At 41.2% G+C, this 17,664-nt stretch overlaps 2 protein-coding genes across 2 annotated transcripts; both read right to left on the bottom strand.

Moving 5' to 3' along the window:
- Window positions 1-853: 853 nt before the first annotated feature.
- On the bottom strand, window positions 854-4,954 carry comtb (catechol-O-methyltransferase b; the record flags this gene model as incomplete). Its single annotated transcript, XM_083939630.1, has 4 exons — window positions 854-1,033; window positions 1,328-1,521; window positions 1,617-1,734; window positions 4,892-4,954. 4 exons carry the CDS (start codon window positions 4,952-4,954, stop codon window positions 854-856), a joined length of 555 nt encoding a protein of 184 aa, XP_083795756.1.
- Window positions 4,955-5,299: 345 nt separating this feature from the next.
- LOC310965936 (SRSF protein kinase 3-like) lies at window positions 5,300-17,341 on the bottom strand. The gene is made up of 16 exons (XM_083939693.1): window positions 17,188-17,341; window positions 16,159-16,462; window positions 15,973-16,081; window positions 15,777-15,864; window positions 14,541-14,628; window positions 13,687-13,793; window positions 13,373-13,538; window positions 13,174-13,199; window positions 13,012-13,068; window positions 11,447-11,813; window positions 11,191-11,288; window positions 7,805-7,912; window positions 7,626-7,695; window positions 7,456-7,548; window positions 6,164-7,324; window positions 5,300-5,384 (listed from the first exon to the last, which is right to left on the bottom strand). The coding sequence occupies exons 2-15, from the start codon at window positions 16,388-16,390 to the stop codon at window positions 7,140-7,142; spliced, it is 1,794 nt and encodes a 597-aa protein (XP_083795819.1). The 5' UTR covers window positions 16,391-16,462; window positions 17,188-17,341; the 3' UTR covers window positions 5,300-5,384; window positions 6,164-7,139.
- Window positions 17,342-17,664: the final 323 nt, after the last annotated feature.

Raw genomic sequence — 17,664 nt, 5'->3', positions numbered from 1 at the left:
ACACAACAGACAACACATTCTTCCCAAATGCAGTGCGCCTGTGGGGGATCTCACACTCTCCTCTAACACAAGCCCTGGTGCTCAGACCTTCCAGAGTCCTTTTCTTTATTCTCCAGTGGTGGTGGAGTGAGACCATGGAAACTTTTATATACACAACACGCAAATCTAAACCAAACTTCTGCAGTAGCATGATATAAGTCGATAAGAGTCACACATAAACTGAAGCACCAAAAACGTAGTTAGTGAAACTGAGGTTTATTAAAAGAGTGTTTTGAAAGACATACCAACTGGCCCAGGTACCAGCTCCTCTCATAGTAAAGTCCGTTCAAGTCCATTACCAAATGCAATCCAAAAGGAAGGAGCCCATTGGTGCTTTGTTTTATGGGCCTCACTCAGAAGCTGGAAGTTCCTGATTTCCGATTACAACAAAACGCAGAACGTGCTTTAGTGAGAAGCTTCACCTGTAGACCAACAGCAACGTCACGAACATGGAAGTGCATTTAAATTTAGGGAGAGAATGTCGTCGCAGACACGGATATTGGAAAACTCATACTCACTCTTAGATAGATAGGAACTTAACAGACACTTAACTAGATGAAAAACAAAATGGATCACCAGGAAAAGAAAATCTTACTTGCCTCTCAGGGCTTCCATACTTCATCATGTGGTGTTACAAAAATAAAGCACACAACACAAATTCCTTCACATTACTTTTAATTTCAAGCTTATACACTCTATAACATATTAGAAAAACAGATTGAATTCCCAATTTTGAGTGCTCAGTGAACCAAAGACAGCATAGATCTGAGGTTTACTAGAACCTGTGTGAAACATGAGTATTTTTTGTTAAAAACTACCCTAAGAAGACAGACTTTTCCAAGCCATCCTCCACTTTAGTGTACTCCAGGTGGGATTTGAAGTACTGGCTAGTGTAGCGCGGGCTGCTCCGGACAAACTCCAGGTAGTCAGGTGTTCCAGGACAGATGACGTTGTCCGCCAGCAGGACACTGCCTTTCCTGAGGAGGCCACATTCCTGATGAAAAAGCAAAGGGCATCATGCATCATGGCAGAAAAGTCGAAAAGTTTGATCGTTATAAAATAAGCCTAATAATCTTGCCTCCATCAATTTTGTGTCAGGAAGGTAACGGTCTTTCCAGTGGTCCAGGAAAACCAAATCAAAGGTCTTCACCCCAAACTGCTCCTTCATTTTGGGGATCCAGTCACCAGATGCTCCTTCAACTAACTGGACCTATAGGAAACACACTGTGTTCTGACCTGTACCTCATTATAAATAATTGTTTTTCAGTTTGTGTGGAGACACTTTTACCTTGTCTTCTAATCCTGCCCAAGCGATGACTTGACGAGCAATTGCAGCATATTCTGGGTTAAATTCAAGAGTGATGATCTTGCCGTGAGGTGGAAGCAGGCTGGCAATCCTCACCGTGGAGTAGCCACAGTAGGTCCCCAGCTCCAGCACAGTGGCTGGGTTTACCTCAGACACCACTGAGTCAAGAATGCAGCCTGAGACAATAAAAAAGATACAAAACACACAGCTGAGCCATATAAGATCTTGGTTTTCCACATGAAACACATATAATATTCTAAAAAATCTGTACCTTTCTCATCCCCCACATTCATGGCCCATTCCTTGTTTCTGCAGAACTGGTCGATGGCTTTGACCACACTCCGAGGGTCCCCTCTAGTGGCGTTCTTCTGCACTGCACCCAGGAGCCGCTGAAGGGAGAGAGAAATACTGTAGAGCATTTTCTTTTTTTAGATGATTAATAAGCATAAGTAAAATAACTTCTGGGCTCTCAGTTGTTGGTGTCTATCCTCTTCTTTGAATTCTTTTGGCATTTTCACACGAAGATTCAACAGAACAGCATTAAGGAGCAATAATACTGTATGTACTGCATATATTTTTATCCATCTGCAACTCTGCGACATAAATTGACTTTTAAATGTTTCATAGATTATTAGTTTCTTGTCCCAGTTGATTGAAAGAATTTCCCCTCGGGGATGAATAAAGTATAATTGATGGATTACTTGTACTAAGACAAGTATTTTTGGATGACAAGTTTTCTAAAATGTTATGTTTAAATTTACAACGTACGTGTCTCTCAGGGCTTCAGATTCAGAGGCATTGCTGAAAGGATTAGTGTCATTTCTTTCAATATGGAATCAAGTCAATAGTAGGGATGGGAATCAAGAACCGGTTCTCATGTTTATCAACTCCTTTTATTAATGCTGGCATGTTTTTTTGGCAGAGCATGGCAAAACAATGACGTCAAACTCATGCATCATCTCATGAAGCACCTGGAAACTGGAGGAAGAAGAAGGAGTCATTGTCTTTGACTAAGAAAACCAAAACAAATATTATCTCATTACATCTGCACTGCGTTCAGACATAATAAAACATTTGCACTGACAATGAAAACCTCTTTATCCACACGGAAAATTGATCAGGAATGAATAAGAGAATCCATAAAGAATCAATAAGATCAATAAAATCTTAAAATCATCCCTTTTGTTCTTTTGTTTAGTTTTTTCTTTGTAGTTTGGATGTGACCTGTGCTGAGGATTCATTTCAGAGGCCAGGCAGATAATAATTTAAAGGCATATGTGTATTTATTTTTCTACCTCATCCATCCTCAGCATGTCTTCTGCTCCTGCACAGCTGTTTCTCGTTCCTTTATTATCTGCTGTATGTTCTGTACAGGCAGCACCTTCTCAACATTGTGTTACGGTTTAAGCCCTTGTTGGTAGTTGTCAGTTTGTTTGTGTGTTTGCCTTGTGTTTAAAGATTATACTGAGGTTTTTTTTGTTAAACTTGAAACCCTCTCAGTCTACAGTCGCTCCACACCCATTATATAGATATTCTGGGTGTGTCTTTTGTGTACACAAAGTTTCCCATCAGGAAACAAACAGAATCCTGTCGAAGTTCAACCTTAGCGGAGGTCTAATCAACTGGTTACATCTGGGTGAGGGTGCAGTGACTTTAACAACAGTATTTAAAAGTTTTAAAGAGCTTTAATCAGTTATTTCAGGAATTCAAACCAGCAGCTTTCCAGTTCTCACCTTTGACCTGTGAGGTGCACTCTGCCTTACATCGAGAAATCCAAAAACCGAACACTATTTCATGGCAAACTGTGTGTAAAATGTTTATCTCTGGTTGTTGACTGTAAGCAAGTATACAATTTTATTTAAAAATGTGAAGTTAAAGAAAGTTAAGCTTCTTCTGTTCATTTACTAAGTCGCATTGTGAACACTTGATCAAAAGACAACGAGGCCTAAAGCTTCTTTTGCGAGTTTTCTTTCATTAGGGACAGATGAAGAAGCACCAGCCCTAATTAATTAGCACAAAGGAGCTCCTTCTCAGGAAACAATAAAGAAGTGTGAACTCACATTTGTAGGCAGGCATGCATGCCTATTTTTTATTCCCTGTTTCTCATGCTGGATGTGATGTAACTTCATGAAAGGCGTCATTGTCAAGTTAAAATTATATGTTATCTGACTGATTGTCTATTTTATATTGTATACTTTATACACATGTTTTATATTATTATGTGTAAGACAAAGTGCATCCATCCTGAATGCTGTAATGTTAACATCTACCCTATATCTTTAAAATTTGCATCGTCTGCTGTAGTTTTTCCCTCCCCCATCGTGGCATTTTTATTGCTGAAATCCGTACATGTCAGTGTTGTTCACAGACAGGTATACAGCTCTAAACTGAACTGTAGGTCTTGACCAGTAACTTCAGCAGCCAGTGTTGATGAGAATAGATGAAAGGCCTTTTGCTGGTCATAGCAGGAGAAGAATCCCAGGTGTCACTAATAACATAAACAATTGTTCTGTTCCATCACAGTGAACCAGCGTGCACGAAAGTAAAGCAGATGGGCACCTACATGGAGTTCAGCTATAATGAATGCTATTAGTTACACATGTGAAAAGTCTATTGTTTCAGGTTTAATCTATTCCTGACCTGCACCTGACCCGTTTTCTCAAGAGCTTAGTGAATCTGGTTAAAACCAAAGATCCGAAAACTGAAGGAAGTTCAACAATGTTTTCAGTGAGCAACAAGAGGTCATGGGGTCAAAAAAGTCTAATTTAGTTTTTCAGTACATTTCAGTGCAACATGTATTGAGAAAAAAAAAAAAATTTGTGGCTCTATGGATGGCAATGTTAGTCTTTCAGTTGGTTCACCACCGTTGGATTGATTGCCATGAAATGTCATATATTCATGAGAGCGAAGCCCAGTGACTCTGGTGATCCATCAGGCAAAGTTTTAATGTCCAACACTTTGTCCAAACCAGTGATTCTTGTCAGCCTCAGTTGTGCTTTATTTGATCTAAATTACATTTGAAACTTTGCTTGCGTATCAATTTATGAAGTGATTTTATGGAATGGTGAAATCAGCTTAAAAAGATGTAGGAGAAAATTATTTATCGAGGTACAGAAAAGAGGAAGGGGGTGTAAAGCATGCTGATGGTGATGGTGATGTTGGTTATATTTTTCCCGTTCCTGGGTCGTCATGTTGATTTGTATAAAGAAGAAAAATATAGTGGTTCAGTTGTGGGGGTGGACACTGGAGCGGAGAGCGGTGTATGTAACTGATGATCAGATCAGTATAGAATAGGGGTAGGACTAGATAAGCATATTGCTTTTTCTTACTCATTTTCCAACACGACATGTTAGTTTATGTTGCTTGTTGTTTACTGCTATTATTTGCTCCTTTGTTTGATGTACATATTTATTTTTCAACTGTCCAAAATAAAGTATGTTATTTACAAAGCTCTATTTTCTGCCAGCCTAAATCGTCTCCACCTGTAGGACTATGTGTGCCAGGGCTGCTCTTGTCAGAGGTGAACACTGTATAGGGAAGGCCCACCTGAGGACGGGTGGACTGGGTCAAGGTGTCCAGCATCCGCTCCACAATGACATCATGCCACATTAGTGCCAAGGCTCCATGATACTGCACAGCAGCGGGGATCAGCCATCTGTACAGAGCATACAGAAAAGCTGCTCCAGCGGTGCAACTGTATAGAAGAGTCAGCCACATCCTGTAAGCAAAACAGAGAAAGCAAATGTTCATTTGGCATGGTTATATGGTGCTGGATTAAAGAAAGAGACTGTGATATATTATCCACAGATACAGTATTGTAACAACACATCTGCATGAGATAAATGAAAGCTCGCATATCACTCTCCCATCCCTTTGTGTTGGGATAATGAGATGGGTGTTTACTATGCAGAGTACAATACTGTCACTGCTCCTGTTTTCATTACCTGCTGCTGCTGCTGCTGCTGCTGCCAGTTCCAAGCTGCACACCCACACACAGCCTTATGTGGTCATATCACTGGAGGATATCATTTAATACCAACTGCAATAAGCATAGGTAAACACAAACACAGTCCTTTGTGTGCGGCTTTCCCTCTCAGATATGTCGAGCACGGATGAAGTGGGAAGAACAGAGCAAAAAGGAGGAGAATAGCACAGAATCCTAAACAAGGGCTCCTTCTGCGGGAGAGCAGTGGAGAGGCTGGAAACGGCTTTACCTTGCACTAACAATGCAACTGTGAAAGACCAGTGGTGGTTGAGGTAATTCCTTTTGATTTGGAGTTTGAGTTGCATGGCAACTGGCTGAGGGGTTAAGATCTATGTCACAAAAGGCAGAGCACTGGGACTTTAACCTTTACTTTGCTTTCTCCAGGCGTACACACAATCAAGAGATGCAGAAACAGAAAAGCAGAAGAGTCTTGGCATGGCTTGAAAAACACACTTCCCTCTTTTATCATTGTGTAGAGAGACAATTGCACAATACCTATTGACATGCTGTGCATACTAACACATCCGATCACTGTGCAAATCATAGAAAGTTTTCAAATAAAAGAACAGGAAAAATAAAGGTTATATAAAATATCCAGAAATGTATGCCTTGTTGAAGATGAAATACAGTATTTGTTGTGAAAATGGCCCGACTGAAGAGTATAAGCAGCTAAGTCAGTAACTCCCCAATTTGTGCACACACTCTTCACTCCACAGCAGGAATTTAACCAGGACTGAGCTGTGGTCTCCCTTGAGTAACAAAGGAACAAAAACTTCACAACAAAACACCTCATGCATTTCTCTCATTAAAATCTAACAGAAAATGAGACTTACACGTGTGGGCAGGCAGCGCTCCCTGTCCCTGTCTCCCTTCCTCTCACTGCTAGAGGACTAAAACCTGTGAGTTTTCTAGCAGGCGGACATATGCCTGTGTTTATATGTTAACTCCTCCCTCCGCTTTCTTCCATCCCCCTCTCGGGGCACTGCTGAATGTGAACATGCAATGTAAGGAATGCACAACTGACACTCACACATACACGCACACACTGACACACACACACACACACACACACACACACACACACACACACACACTGGTAATGAAAAAAAAGGAGGGGGGGGAATTCCTGCTTGGCATTTATTAATGGTTTCTTGGGGCTCACTTTGAATGCTGTTGCATTCACTTTTCATTATGTTCAGATGCTTAATCTGATACTTTATTATTGTGTTTTATTTCTATTTTGATTACATTTTCACCCTTTTCTCCTAAAGCACCCTAAATTAAGTTTCTATCACAGACTGCAGTGTGTTGTTGTTCTTAAAAGTAATAATAAAACTAATATCCTTATCTGTGGAGCGTTATCATGGTACTCCTTCAAGATGACGTTTCTGAATATGTCCATGTCATATCTCAGATGGTATACCACTACCTTTTCAGTGCTTAAAACAAGTGTTTCTTCACGGTAGGGTCTTGATTTAGCTGTCTTAAGAATAACTACCTGAGAATAAAAGCAGTCATATGTCAGTTTATTGAAACTCAAGAACTTTTTGATCATGTAACAAGGCAGTTTTCCAGTAGGATTAAAACTTCTCTTTGGTCATTGCTATGCCTGAATTAGTTGTGACTTCCATAAAAATACTAAAAGACCAAGCCTGGAAAATGCTCTTCCTCAGGCTAATAAATATGAATGAAATCTGCACTCATGATGCCAGCACCAGACTACTGCTGTATATCCCACAGCTGTCTGCCTCCCTGCTCCTCAACAGAGAGCTAGTCCACTGAGGTCTGAACAAGACAGAACAGGTGCGTCTAGGAGGAGATCCAGGGGTGTTTCAGACACTCGGCGGCTGTGGCTCTTTTTTCTGGCAGCAGCTCCAACATGGTCAGGAGGAACGAGCTGAACTGGAGGGCCTCCTCCTGCGGCCACTCGTACTTATCCAGCAGGATCTCAAATAAGCTCCATGGCTTCAGCTTTGAGATGTGTCGCAGTTGTCCTGCACAGGGTAAGAAGTAGAGTGGTTGATGATGCTTTTGACTAATTTAAGTTATTAATACTGTTTTTATAATCAGACAATAAGAATTTCTAAAGTATACTGTGTTTGTTTTTTAATTTAGTATGTTTTACCTTTACGGTTAAAGTATCGTTTGGAATTTCTCCCTGACAGGGCGAACTGACATGGAAGGGATCCCAGCAGCTCAATGATGTGGGCAATGTGATCTGAGAGAAGAAGGAGCACAGTGTATTATAAGCACATTTCATTTAATCACAAAAGGGATGCAGTGAACAACACAAACCTTCCTCGCGGGAGAATGAGGCCCCTGATTGGGGGTCGAACAGATAGTCCCCTGTGGCCAGCTCAAAAGCCTACAGTGTACATAACAGAATAAAGAATGTGGCTGTGACTCATCTAGAGATAACAATGTTTTTTCCCCAAAAAAAAACAGTCAAATGCACATCGAGGTACTGGGCTCACCATGCAGGCGGTGCTCCAGATGTCAGCCGGCGTGTCGTAGTCAGCACCGATCAGAACCTCCACAGAGCGGTACTGACACGTCTGGATGTCTTCAGTGAAGTGTCTGTGCTGATGACAAGAGACATGAGATTTTAATGTTCCACTGTTAAATGGCCTCCATCTATGAATATTAACAAAGACCCGCAAAACATGTCTTTATTCCTCTTCAGCTAAGTGTAAATTAAAAGTGTAAGAGTGTCATTTAAAATCGATACTTTACTGGGTCACTGTAAAATAAATACATTCTTATTTAACTTTCTACATGAAAAGACAGATTTCTTACTCGAATTGTGTTAATCTGATTATTTTATTATAATTGTGTTGGTATACAATATTATCTCAATAACTATTCTATTTGTAAAATGCCACTAAAACATGCCTTTAGGGACAAAACTACTGCTGATATGTTTACAGTGACAATGCTAATATGCTGATGAAGTAGGTGCAACGTTTCAGTAACCATGTTCACCATCTTATCACACATCCTGTTCGTTGCGAGGCTGTCGCGCCTTCATTACGCCCTGTCGTCTGTATGAAAAAAGGCACCGACACGGAACGAGGGGACAGATCTGTTGTGTCTCTGAGGCAGCAACAGCGGTATTCACAGAGCTGTAACAGCACCGAGCCGACGTCTGTGTAAATGGGAAAGCCGGCAGAGCAGAACGACATGTAGGCTAGTGATGCCAAAAGACCGCAGTTCTCCAAGTGTTCAGTAGGAGTTGTTTGCACAAAAGAGCAGTTTCTCATTGACCCCGAAGTTAAACAGGCTGATTTCACAACATAATTACACCAATTTAGGCTAAGGTCTGGTACAAAGAACATGCTAGTCTGTATGTTTTGGTCATATCTCAATGACAACACTAAGGAGGGTGAATATTTTTTTAACAGGCTAGTTTTTTTTTTTGGAGGTTAAAGATTATAAATAATTAAGGGCGCGGCCTCTTGAGTGACAGTTAGCCTCTGTCCCTCTTCTTCAACTTCTCCTCGGAGGCTAGTTGTCAGGATTAGCATGCTAACTCCGTCATCTCGACCTGGACTGTGCTCATTCGTCTGGTGGTGTTACTATAAGTGACAAGATGGTTTTCTCTTCGATCGACTGTACCAACAGATGGTTTAGGAACACAACGTGTTAACGTTAGCTCTGTTATGCTAATTTAATAGCTGCACTTGCACCATGACTTGCAATATAAGTTAGCCTACAATCGATAGCACATTTAGATGCTAATCAGGCCATGAGGGTGGGTGTTTTACAGTCTATGGGCATGGTACTGTGTTGAATATCAGTTTAAATCGTACATCATAAATGCTGCCTGTACTCGACTCGCAGAGCCGTTGTTATCTCCGCTAGAGACACAGGAAGTTAAAAAAAAGACTCCTGTTCTCCTCTGGTCCTAGAAAAAATCTCAACATTGACTCCCACTCCTGTTTATCTAGTAATGTGTTCTGTAAGCCTAGCTCCCTGGTGATGGAGCTAATGTGGCTAATGTGGCTAATTCTGTAAATGCCAGCCAGATGGACGTATCTCCCTCCCCCTAATGTCATCATTGGCCTTTTTGGTTAGAGGAAATAAGGCGGAGTCAAAGTCCGACAAGATGGCGGATCCCAAAGGCAAATATGATTAGATCAAGTTGAGACTATAATGTATAAAGTCGGCAGCTTGTGGGTCGGGTCGGCCTCCAGAATGTTATGGGATCTCTGTATGTAAAGCTCTTTAGTTTAGCACGCTACAGTGATATGGGAATGTCATTGGTTTTGCAGGAGTTTGGTCATAAACCAAACTACTGGATCAAATAATTCTTACAAGTCCTAGATTATATATGTTTGAGCTGATAATGGCACTAGATGAAAAATCAGAGGGTCATCAAAGTTATTTCAATTCATCAGGTAAAGGGTTTGTAAGATATTTCATGCAATCCATCCTATAGTAGTTGAGACATTTCAATAAAAATACACTAATATAATGGTGTTGGAGGAAAACTAAAGGATCACAAAGGTCTGTAGGATACATCCTCTGGGAAATTTGAATTTTGTACACAATTTCATGGCAATCCATCCAAAAGTGGTCAGATATTTGTTTCTGGAGATGAGTGTTGGACATCCCTAAAGCCCTTAAAGGGGAAAATAACATGCCTGCCTCTTTCTCTAAATTAAATTAAATTAAATGAGAAGCATAACTACCACCACCATCTCTCTCCATACTACATTTCAAATCAGCCAACACAGTTTTGGGAGCTGTGCCTTTGCACTGTAAATTCTGCTACTGTGCATTACAGAAAGCAGCTGTCACATTTGTTTCCATAAAAATGACGCATGGGTTGGAAGTGTTTTTGTAAACTAGACATGTGGCTTTCATTACAGCTGCCTCACTCCTGTATATTATATTAGTACTCGCTTAAGCCACATTCCCACTTCCCCAGCCACCAGCATGACATTCTCCATCCATCCACCAGATGCCCTCAGACTCTCCCAGCTGCCCCAGGCTCCTGACTCTCATGACCACCTGCTCACTCTCACTTTCCCCTCATCAACCCTGCTGTATATGTACCACCCTGTTTCCACTCATTCCCCAACAGATCGTAAATGCTGCTTTGTCCCTTACGTTCCAGCCACCTGTTCCTGTTCCTGAACCCGAATCTGTACCTTCCTGTCTGTACCTTTCCACTGCCTCATTTCTGTTCATCCGTGGATTCTCACTTACTCCTGCTTGAAAGTGCTTATCATGCCAGTAAGTTTATATGTCTTCATTGTTTTTAATAAATCACAGACATGTTCCTGTCTGCCTATATTACACTCACCTGACTGACAGTAGTCATAAAACACCTCACAAATGTGAGTTGCAGAAGAAAAAATATTATTTTGTCCTGGACTCCTTGATTTAAGACGAATCCTTTAAGATTTTGATAAACCTGAAAATAATTCCATTTATCAATTTGTTGCTGTTTTCTTCTGAAGCAATTTTTCTATAATTGCATGCCAATTTTTTTTATAGGGGTGATGTTTTTGATGTATCTCATAAACCCACTGACTAGTTGCAGCTGAATGTAGATGACTTATGCACATAGCAGCTCCAAGCAATCCTGCGAAATGTGATAGCATGATAAATATATAAAAATATAACTCAAGAGTCTGCAGTGGGATTCAAGTATTCTCCAAAATCTCAGCCAATCAGCATGTTTCTTATGTATATTTTGATGCATAAATAAAGATGGAGATGAAGATTTGAAATAACGCTCTCTCTGAATTATGGAGGCTTATGAAGCCAATGAGGAAGTATGCACTTACTGATGGCTGGTGACACTATTTAATTTTGTATATATCTAGGTTTAGCTTGTTAAATAACCACTTACCACCCAACAGGCATTGCCCAGGTCAGCAATCTTGATGAGGATTTTATCAGCATTCTGGGGCTTTAGTAGATCCAGAAGTACACCAGAGTCCCTGATTTCTGAAATAACATTACAGATTATGTGAAAAGCTCAGACTTACTGATGATGATCTAAAAACTATGTAAATATTAGCTCATGTAAACACATCAACTGTAAACATTAAGTTTCCACAGGGAGAGAAACAAACTGCTAACAACACAAATGCCATGAGACTGACCACCAGGAGATGACGGTGAAGGAGGAGGTAGCTCTTTGTCTGTGGTCTGATGTAATAACACTGATCTAGAGCCAAAGACAGGAGCAGTTATGGTGAGGTCTGGGCACGAGCAGATGGAGTCTCTGGGGTTGTGTAGAGTCGATTCAAATCCGTCTTCCAACAGCATTGTCCGCCTCCTTAACATGAGGTTAGGACCTGTGAGTTTAGAGTGACAGGTGGCGCTACGGTTGCTAGGAGGAGCAGTGACATCACAGAATGACACGTGAAGTTTGTCTTTTTGATTGTGGTCAGATGCACCCTCCTTTCCTCGTCGACTCCGGTCTCTTCTTGTCAGTCTCTTAAGGGGGCTCCTGGAGACCTTGCTGGACTGCAGAGGTGCAATCAGTTGTGGGAGACAATCAGAGGTGAGCACTGAGTAAAACAGTGAATGACTTGTTGAATGAATTATCATAACCTCATGTCTGTTTTGAAAGTGAAGCAATACATGCAAATTAAAGCCTCTTTGACCCCATTTACACCTATCCAGATTTGACCTACTGTAGATGTTATTTAACCTGATTAAATTTACACCTGGTGTTAACATGTGTCTCCAGTGTCCACAGATCTGAAAAAACTCTGATCCTGAACCCTGACTTGACCTATCCTTAAACAGGAAACTGAGTGTTCGGGTCCAGAACAGCTGATCAGAGCATAACAAAGCATTGACACACACCGGGGTACACATCGTTTTCTTTAAATTTTATCTGACTTTTCTCTTGTTGCTGCTAGAGTTCTTTGTGTCTGGGTTCAAAGTTGTGCATTCCTTGGTGTCTGGACCTTAATTGTCTACATTGTGTTCAGTGTAGTCACAAAGTGTCCCTGACAGCACACTCTGTCCCCAGTGCAGACAATGCATGCACGTTTGCACTTGTACTTTGACGTGGTCAACCACCATATTGCTGTCCGATCACTTGAAAATGCAGTTTAATGCCAGGTGTAAATTTTGTGTAGGAAACATTACGTATTCTGTGACCTTTTATCAACTTGTTTACCAACATATCTGTATCTGCATGCCTATTGTCCATACACAGTAGTAACAATAGTTTTGCATGAAATCCAATATCTCAAATATACATTGTGAAGCTGTTACTCTATATGTTGTAAAACAGTAAGTTGCTAACAACAAGCTATTTTGAAACCACTACAGCGGTTGTTGGAAGGACATCAAAATCTGCAGTTGTGTCCTTTTACAGAAGCCTACAACAAGCAACCCCCTCCAGAGTGTTAGTGTCCTGATAGTGACACAGCAAAACCCCGAGAGCAAGCTAGCAAGTTGCTCACATGCTTGTCAGAAAGGGGGGGGAAATTGCCTTAATTGTAACGTCACATATGTGTGTAGATTACGGATTCAAATCTAATGCAGTGTGATGTCTACGGCTCCCTCTAGGATTCTAGAAAAAGTCAGTTTGTGCATGTCTCTTGCCGTGCCTTTTCATGATTTCACTTAGGGAGTTTCAGGCTGCAGATGCTGTCAACATGCAGGTAAGTGGCTCAATTGCAAAAGCAAAACACAACATCCATCTTACCCACTCGCCAAGAGCGTGGAAAACCCCAGTCAGCTTCCCCAACAAGTTGGACAAACTCTTTGGAAGTCATAGCAGAAACATGCCATAATGTAATTTAAATAAAACACAACTGTCCTAATCAAATCAGTGCAATATGAATGAACAGAAGAATACATTTCACACCTGTTTTTCCCTGGAGCTTCTGTTCACTGGCAGGAAGCGGAAAATCAGCAGGAAAAACGAGGCACAGAATGTGAAAATGAGTGGAAAAGCCAACAGCAGTGAACAAGAACACCTCCAACAGCCTCAGATTCCTGTGACACATATTCCTTTATGAAGCTAGACATACTGCACATGTAGCTGCTAATTCAGCATCACTAACCTGTGGAGCTGGTGAAAGCAGAGGACACTGGCAGCTGCCACAGCTTGGTGTTGGCCGCCAGGTTCTTAATGTAAACCTCATCCACTCTTAGGAGGATGTTTTCTGGCTTGATGTCTGTGTGGATAATCTTGCATTTTGTGTGCAAGTAATCTAAACCCTGCAGAACCTGTGAAAAGGAATGAAGACACATTCATTAACACTGCACCAGGTGTTAATGAGGAGCAAAAATAGACGATATTCTGTTGAAAAACAAGAGCTCAGTCAGGGGTGAAAAACAGGGAGGATGATGGATGGAATAAAGGGTCACACAGCACCTGTCTGAGGATGCTCTTAACACAGGGCAGGGGGAGGCCAGTGTAGTTGGATTTGATGATCCACCTCAGCACCTGGTGGCCCAGCACCTCCAGAACCATGCACACATCTGGTGAACACTCAAGGAGCTTATTACATACTGTACAGTTCGGGTATTTAGAGTTTTTTGGGTATTTGAAGAAGGCTAAAACACATTGGCTTAATATTTTTATCTACCACTGTGATATAAGGATGGTGTGTATGTGTGTGTGTGTGTGTGTGTGTGTGTGTGTGTGTGTGTGTGTGTGTGTGTGTGTGTGTGTGTGTGTGTGTGTGTGTGTGTGTGTGTGTGTGTGTGTGTGTGTGTGTGTGTGTGTGTGTGTGTGTGTGTGTGTGTGTGTGTATGTGTGTGTGCAGTCGGCAAGTCTGGCAGGTCGAGTTGACTCAAATTTTGGATGTTTCCAACTCTCGAACCCCTCCCACTCTACCACCGAGCTCCTCCACTCCCTACCAGTGAGTGCTCGTCAGAGCGTGTGCATCAGATTCCTGTAAACGCACCCATGTTTTCTCTCATCAATAAACGCCATGGAGTACATGCTACATGGAGGTAGGCTGGCTTACTCATAGATAAAAACAGCTATCATCATTTAGCGTATGCCTAGCTTGAGGCGTGTGCCTGTGATATTGTAACATGCGCAAGTGGAGATCTGTGGCGTGTGCAGGAACTGTGAACTGCAATGAGTGGACAGGATGATACAGGCGCCATGGATTTTTGAAAAACAAACAACAAGCTCTAGGTGCACGTAGAGGCTTGTTTTTCTTTCTCAGGAAGAGTAGGTGATTACTTTTGGACATGATATGTTTGTGTAAAGGATACGCTCTCCATTCACTCCAGTGATCCTGAAGTCATCAATGAGGTGTACGATCGTCTCACGTTTTGGATCTTTGGGGTCACATTCCCTCACCTGATGGTCATTTAGAGAAAACAGCAATATCAACAAAAATGTATAAACATGACAAAGACAGCCACACTTCATAAAACCTATAAAATGCAATGACATGGCCACTGTGTCGATTCAATCAGTACAAGATGCTGTTGCATGAATTCCTCCTAAAACTTTCAGTTCCAATGTTTCTGAGTCATTTTCTGAATGTTTTGGGTTTTTTTGGGCTAGATGGATTTAAAAAACGTATGTGGAGGATGCTAACAAGTAGCTCAATGAGACGATAAATGTTATCACCCTGTGGTGGTGACAACATTGTGGTCACACGACCGTAGTGTAGGTCGTTTTTATCCCAACCTTAGCTTTTTACTGCTGCCGATTGCATTTACGCTTCAAGCCTAAAAGAGGTGTTACTTTGTGAAGATTATCATGCTGAACTAAATGTGTAAGTATGATAAACGTTTGTTCCCCACAGAGCTTATTTTCTGAAATAATCCAAAATCTACAAAAAAACATAATTCCTGCAGTAACTAAATGTTTGCAGATATGCTGAGCAACCAAATATATTATTACATATTATTAGACTTATACAGAGAGCTGCTGTGACATATTCATTTTGTTTTTCAAAATGCTGTGTACTCCACACACACACACACACACACACACACACACACACACACACACACACACACACACACACAAACACACACACACACACACACACACACACTCACACACACACACACACACACACACACACACACACACACACACACACACACACACACACACACACACACACACACACATACACACTCACACACACACACACACACAGGATGTATACAGTGCATTCTTCTCCCCCTCATCTCACATAAAATGATCACAGTGTTGATCACCTTTCCCTATGATACACTTCTTTTGATATATGAATATATGAAGATCTCTTATTAGATATCTTGAAATTACATAATTAATTGCATTTAACGATGTCTTCATCAGTTTCACTTGTTAGTGAATATTCTGCCACAGTGGAGACAGTATTTTCTTTGTGCTGATCAGACACTCAAAAACATTCTGGCCAGATCTACTACATTATAAGAATACTCTAAAATGATTATTTAAAAAAAAAAATTGAGTGTGATTAAGAGCAATGTAGTCACACTGACACATTTCAGAAGTTTGATCTCATCCAGTGCCGTCTCTGTGAATGTTTGAGCACTCTTCACCACCTTCAGAGCCACAAAACGGCCCTTCCTGCATGCAAACAATTATGGCAGTTAGCTACTGTTATCATATTAGATTATCTCTACATTATGTTATCACGTTATATATGAAAAGTCAAAAGGTCAAACCTATACTTACACCATATCCCAGCAGAGCCATACAGTAGAGAAGTGACCCCATCCCAACTTTTTAACCACTTGGTAACGGTCAACGAAAATATCTCCATTCTCTACAGGGTAGTAACCACCTGCAACCCAAGTTACAACTGCATCAAAGAAAACATTTAACCAGTGTGTTGGAGTTTGGTGTTGGGGCGCTGCCTACCAACGCCGTAGTCTGCAGGATTCTCTTCATGCTCGTCATAAGATCCCAGAGCCTCAGGTGAATGAGGATGTCTCTGTACAGCTGGAGGGCGATGGACAGGTTTGCTGGGCTTGGGGGAAGGTTTAGGACTCCCTGCTGTGTCTGGGGAGGGGTGAGGGCTAGGTTTGACTGGTGGATTCGAAGAGTTGGCTGTAAGAAGGGCCGATATAGCAGCAGCATATGAAGATGACATGTTTAATGGAGCCTGAAGAATTCAAGCACATCTGAAGGAGGGTCCAGGTGACAGCTGCACTGAGGAAGAAAGCTGCAACCAAAATGTGTTTTTTAAATATGGAAGGAGTTCTTTAAGCTTGCTAACATATCTGAAACAAAGTTGATGATTTGGCTCTGGCAGCTAGTTTGTGGTTTTAGTCACTGATTGCAGGTTTGCAACATATAAAAAAGAGTTTGCCATGACTTTTCAAAGTGGCAGTGAATGTGTGCGTTTATTTTTAGCTGGATGAATGGCATGTCAACGTAAATAGCTCCTGACACTGGCCCAGCTGCAACTGAACTCTTTCTGATACTGCATGTGTGTCCGCTACAGTTGTAAACATGAACTGCTGGCAGTTCAATATAGTTCATGTTATTTAAAAGTATTAGATCAATGCTTTGGAAAGTCAGTAAAATGATGAGAAAAATACAGGCGGCCAGGCGACTCTCACTGTACTGCAACTAACTCAATAAGTACTAAGGTGGTTAATGAAAAATGTAGAGCCTAGATGCATTTCTCAGACAAAACTTACACTTTTACCTTACAACATTAAAGTACTTTAGGCCTAAGTAACTAATTTATTCATGTCCATCTTTTGCTTTTTGCTCACGCAGCAACATAGTTTTGTTTTAAGCTGGAAGTCAAGTTGACTCGTGCTGGACTAGACTAAATCAGTACTCTGCATGTTGCAATCCTGGTCTCAACGATAAAAACTTAAGAGAGCTGTATTCGTTCACAATTAATACTCAACAACATTTGAGGAGGAGCCTACTTACCCCTGTGTGTGACAGTTAAAGAGTAACTTTGGATATATCCAGTTTTAATATTTGTAACACGGGACATGAAAGAGCTTGGCACAAGGACTCAACCGGCTCTGCTCCTCCTCACTGTGTTCTGTGCGTGAAAGACACTCAGGTCCAGGAATAGCACACTCCTGCTGCTGCTGCTGCTGCTGCTTCTGACAACATTTAACACTATGCAGCTACCACTTCTATTTCCAGACAGGGTGACGTCACTATCTCATTTATTATTTAATCTCTGATTTTATTACAATTCAATTACAGGTTTTACATACTGGTCACCCTGAAAGAATAATGCTATCTTAATGTAAGATAAGTTATTTAAAAAAAAAAAAAAACTGACAGAAGGTTGGTATTGCCATATTCTTGTGTAGCAAAACCAGGGTTACACTGTAAATGGATGGATTACTGAACAGCCCTACCGTGCAGAGGTCCAGGGGCCCATAAGGTTAG

Source organism: Echiichthys vipera, assembly GCF_963691815.1.
Source record: "Echiichthys vipera genome assembly, chromosome: X".
In the NCBI taxonomy this organism is placed as follows: domain Eukaryota; kingdom Metazoa; phylum Chordata; class Actinopteri; order Perciformes; family Trachinidae; genus Echiichthys; species Echiichthys vipera.
The sequence above is the reverse complement of the archived record's forward strand: the minus strand, read 5'-3'. Positions and strand labels throughout refer to the sequence as shown.

What these genes read in the sequence shown, in the direction of transcription:
- LOC310965936 (XM_083939693.1), bottom strand. Translation starts at nt 16,390, where the DNA reads ATGTCATCTTCATATGCTGCTGCTATATCGGCCCTTCTTACAGCCAAC. An exon ending in TGCTTTCACCAGCTCCACAG is followed by an intron (nt 13,200 to 13,372) that starts GTTAGTGATGCT and finishes GCTTCCTGCCAG; the next exon opens with TGAACAGAAGCTCCAGGGAA. An exon ending in TGGGCAATGCCTGTTGGGTG is followed by an intron (nt 7,913 to 11,190) that starts GTAAGTGGTTAT and finishes TCTTGTCATCAG; the next exon opens with CACAGACACTTCACTGAAGA.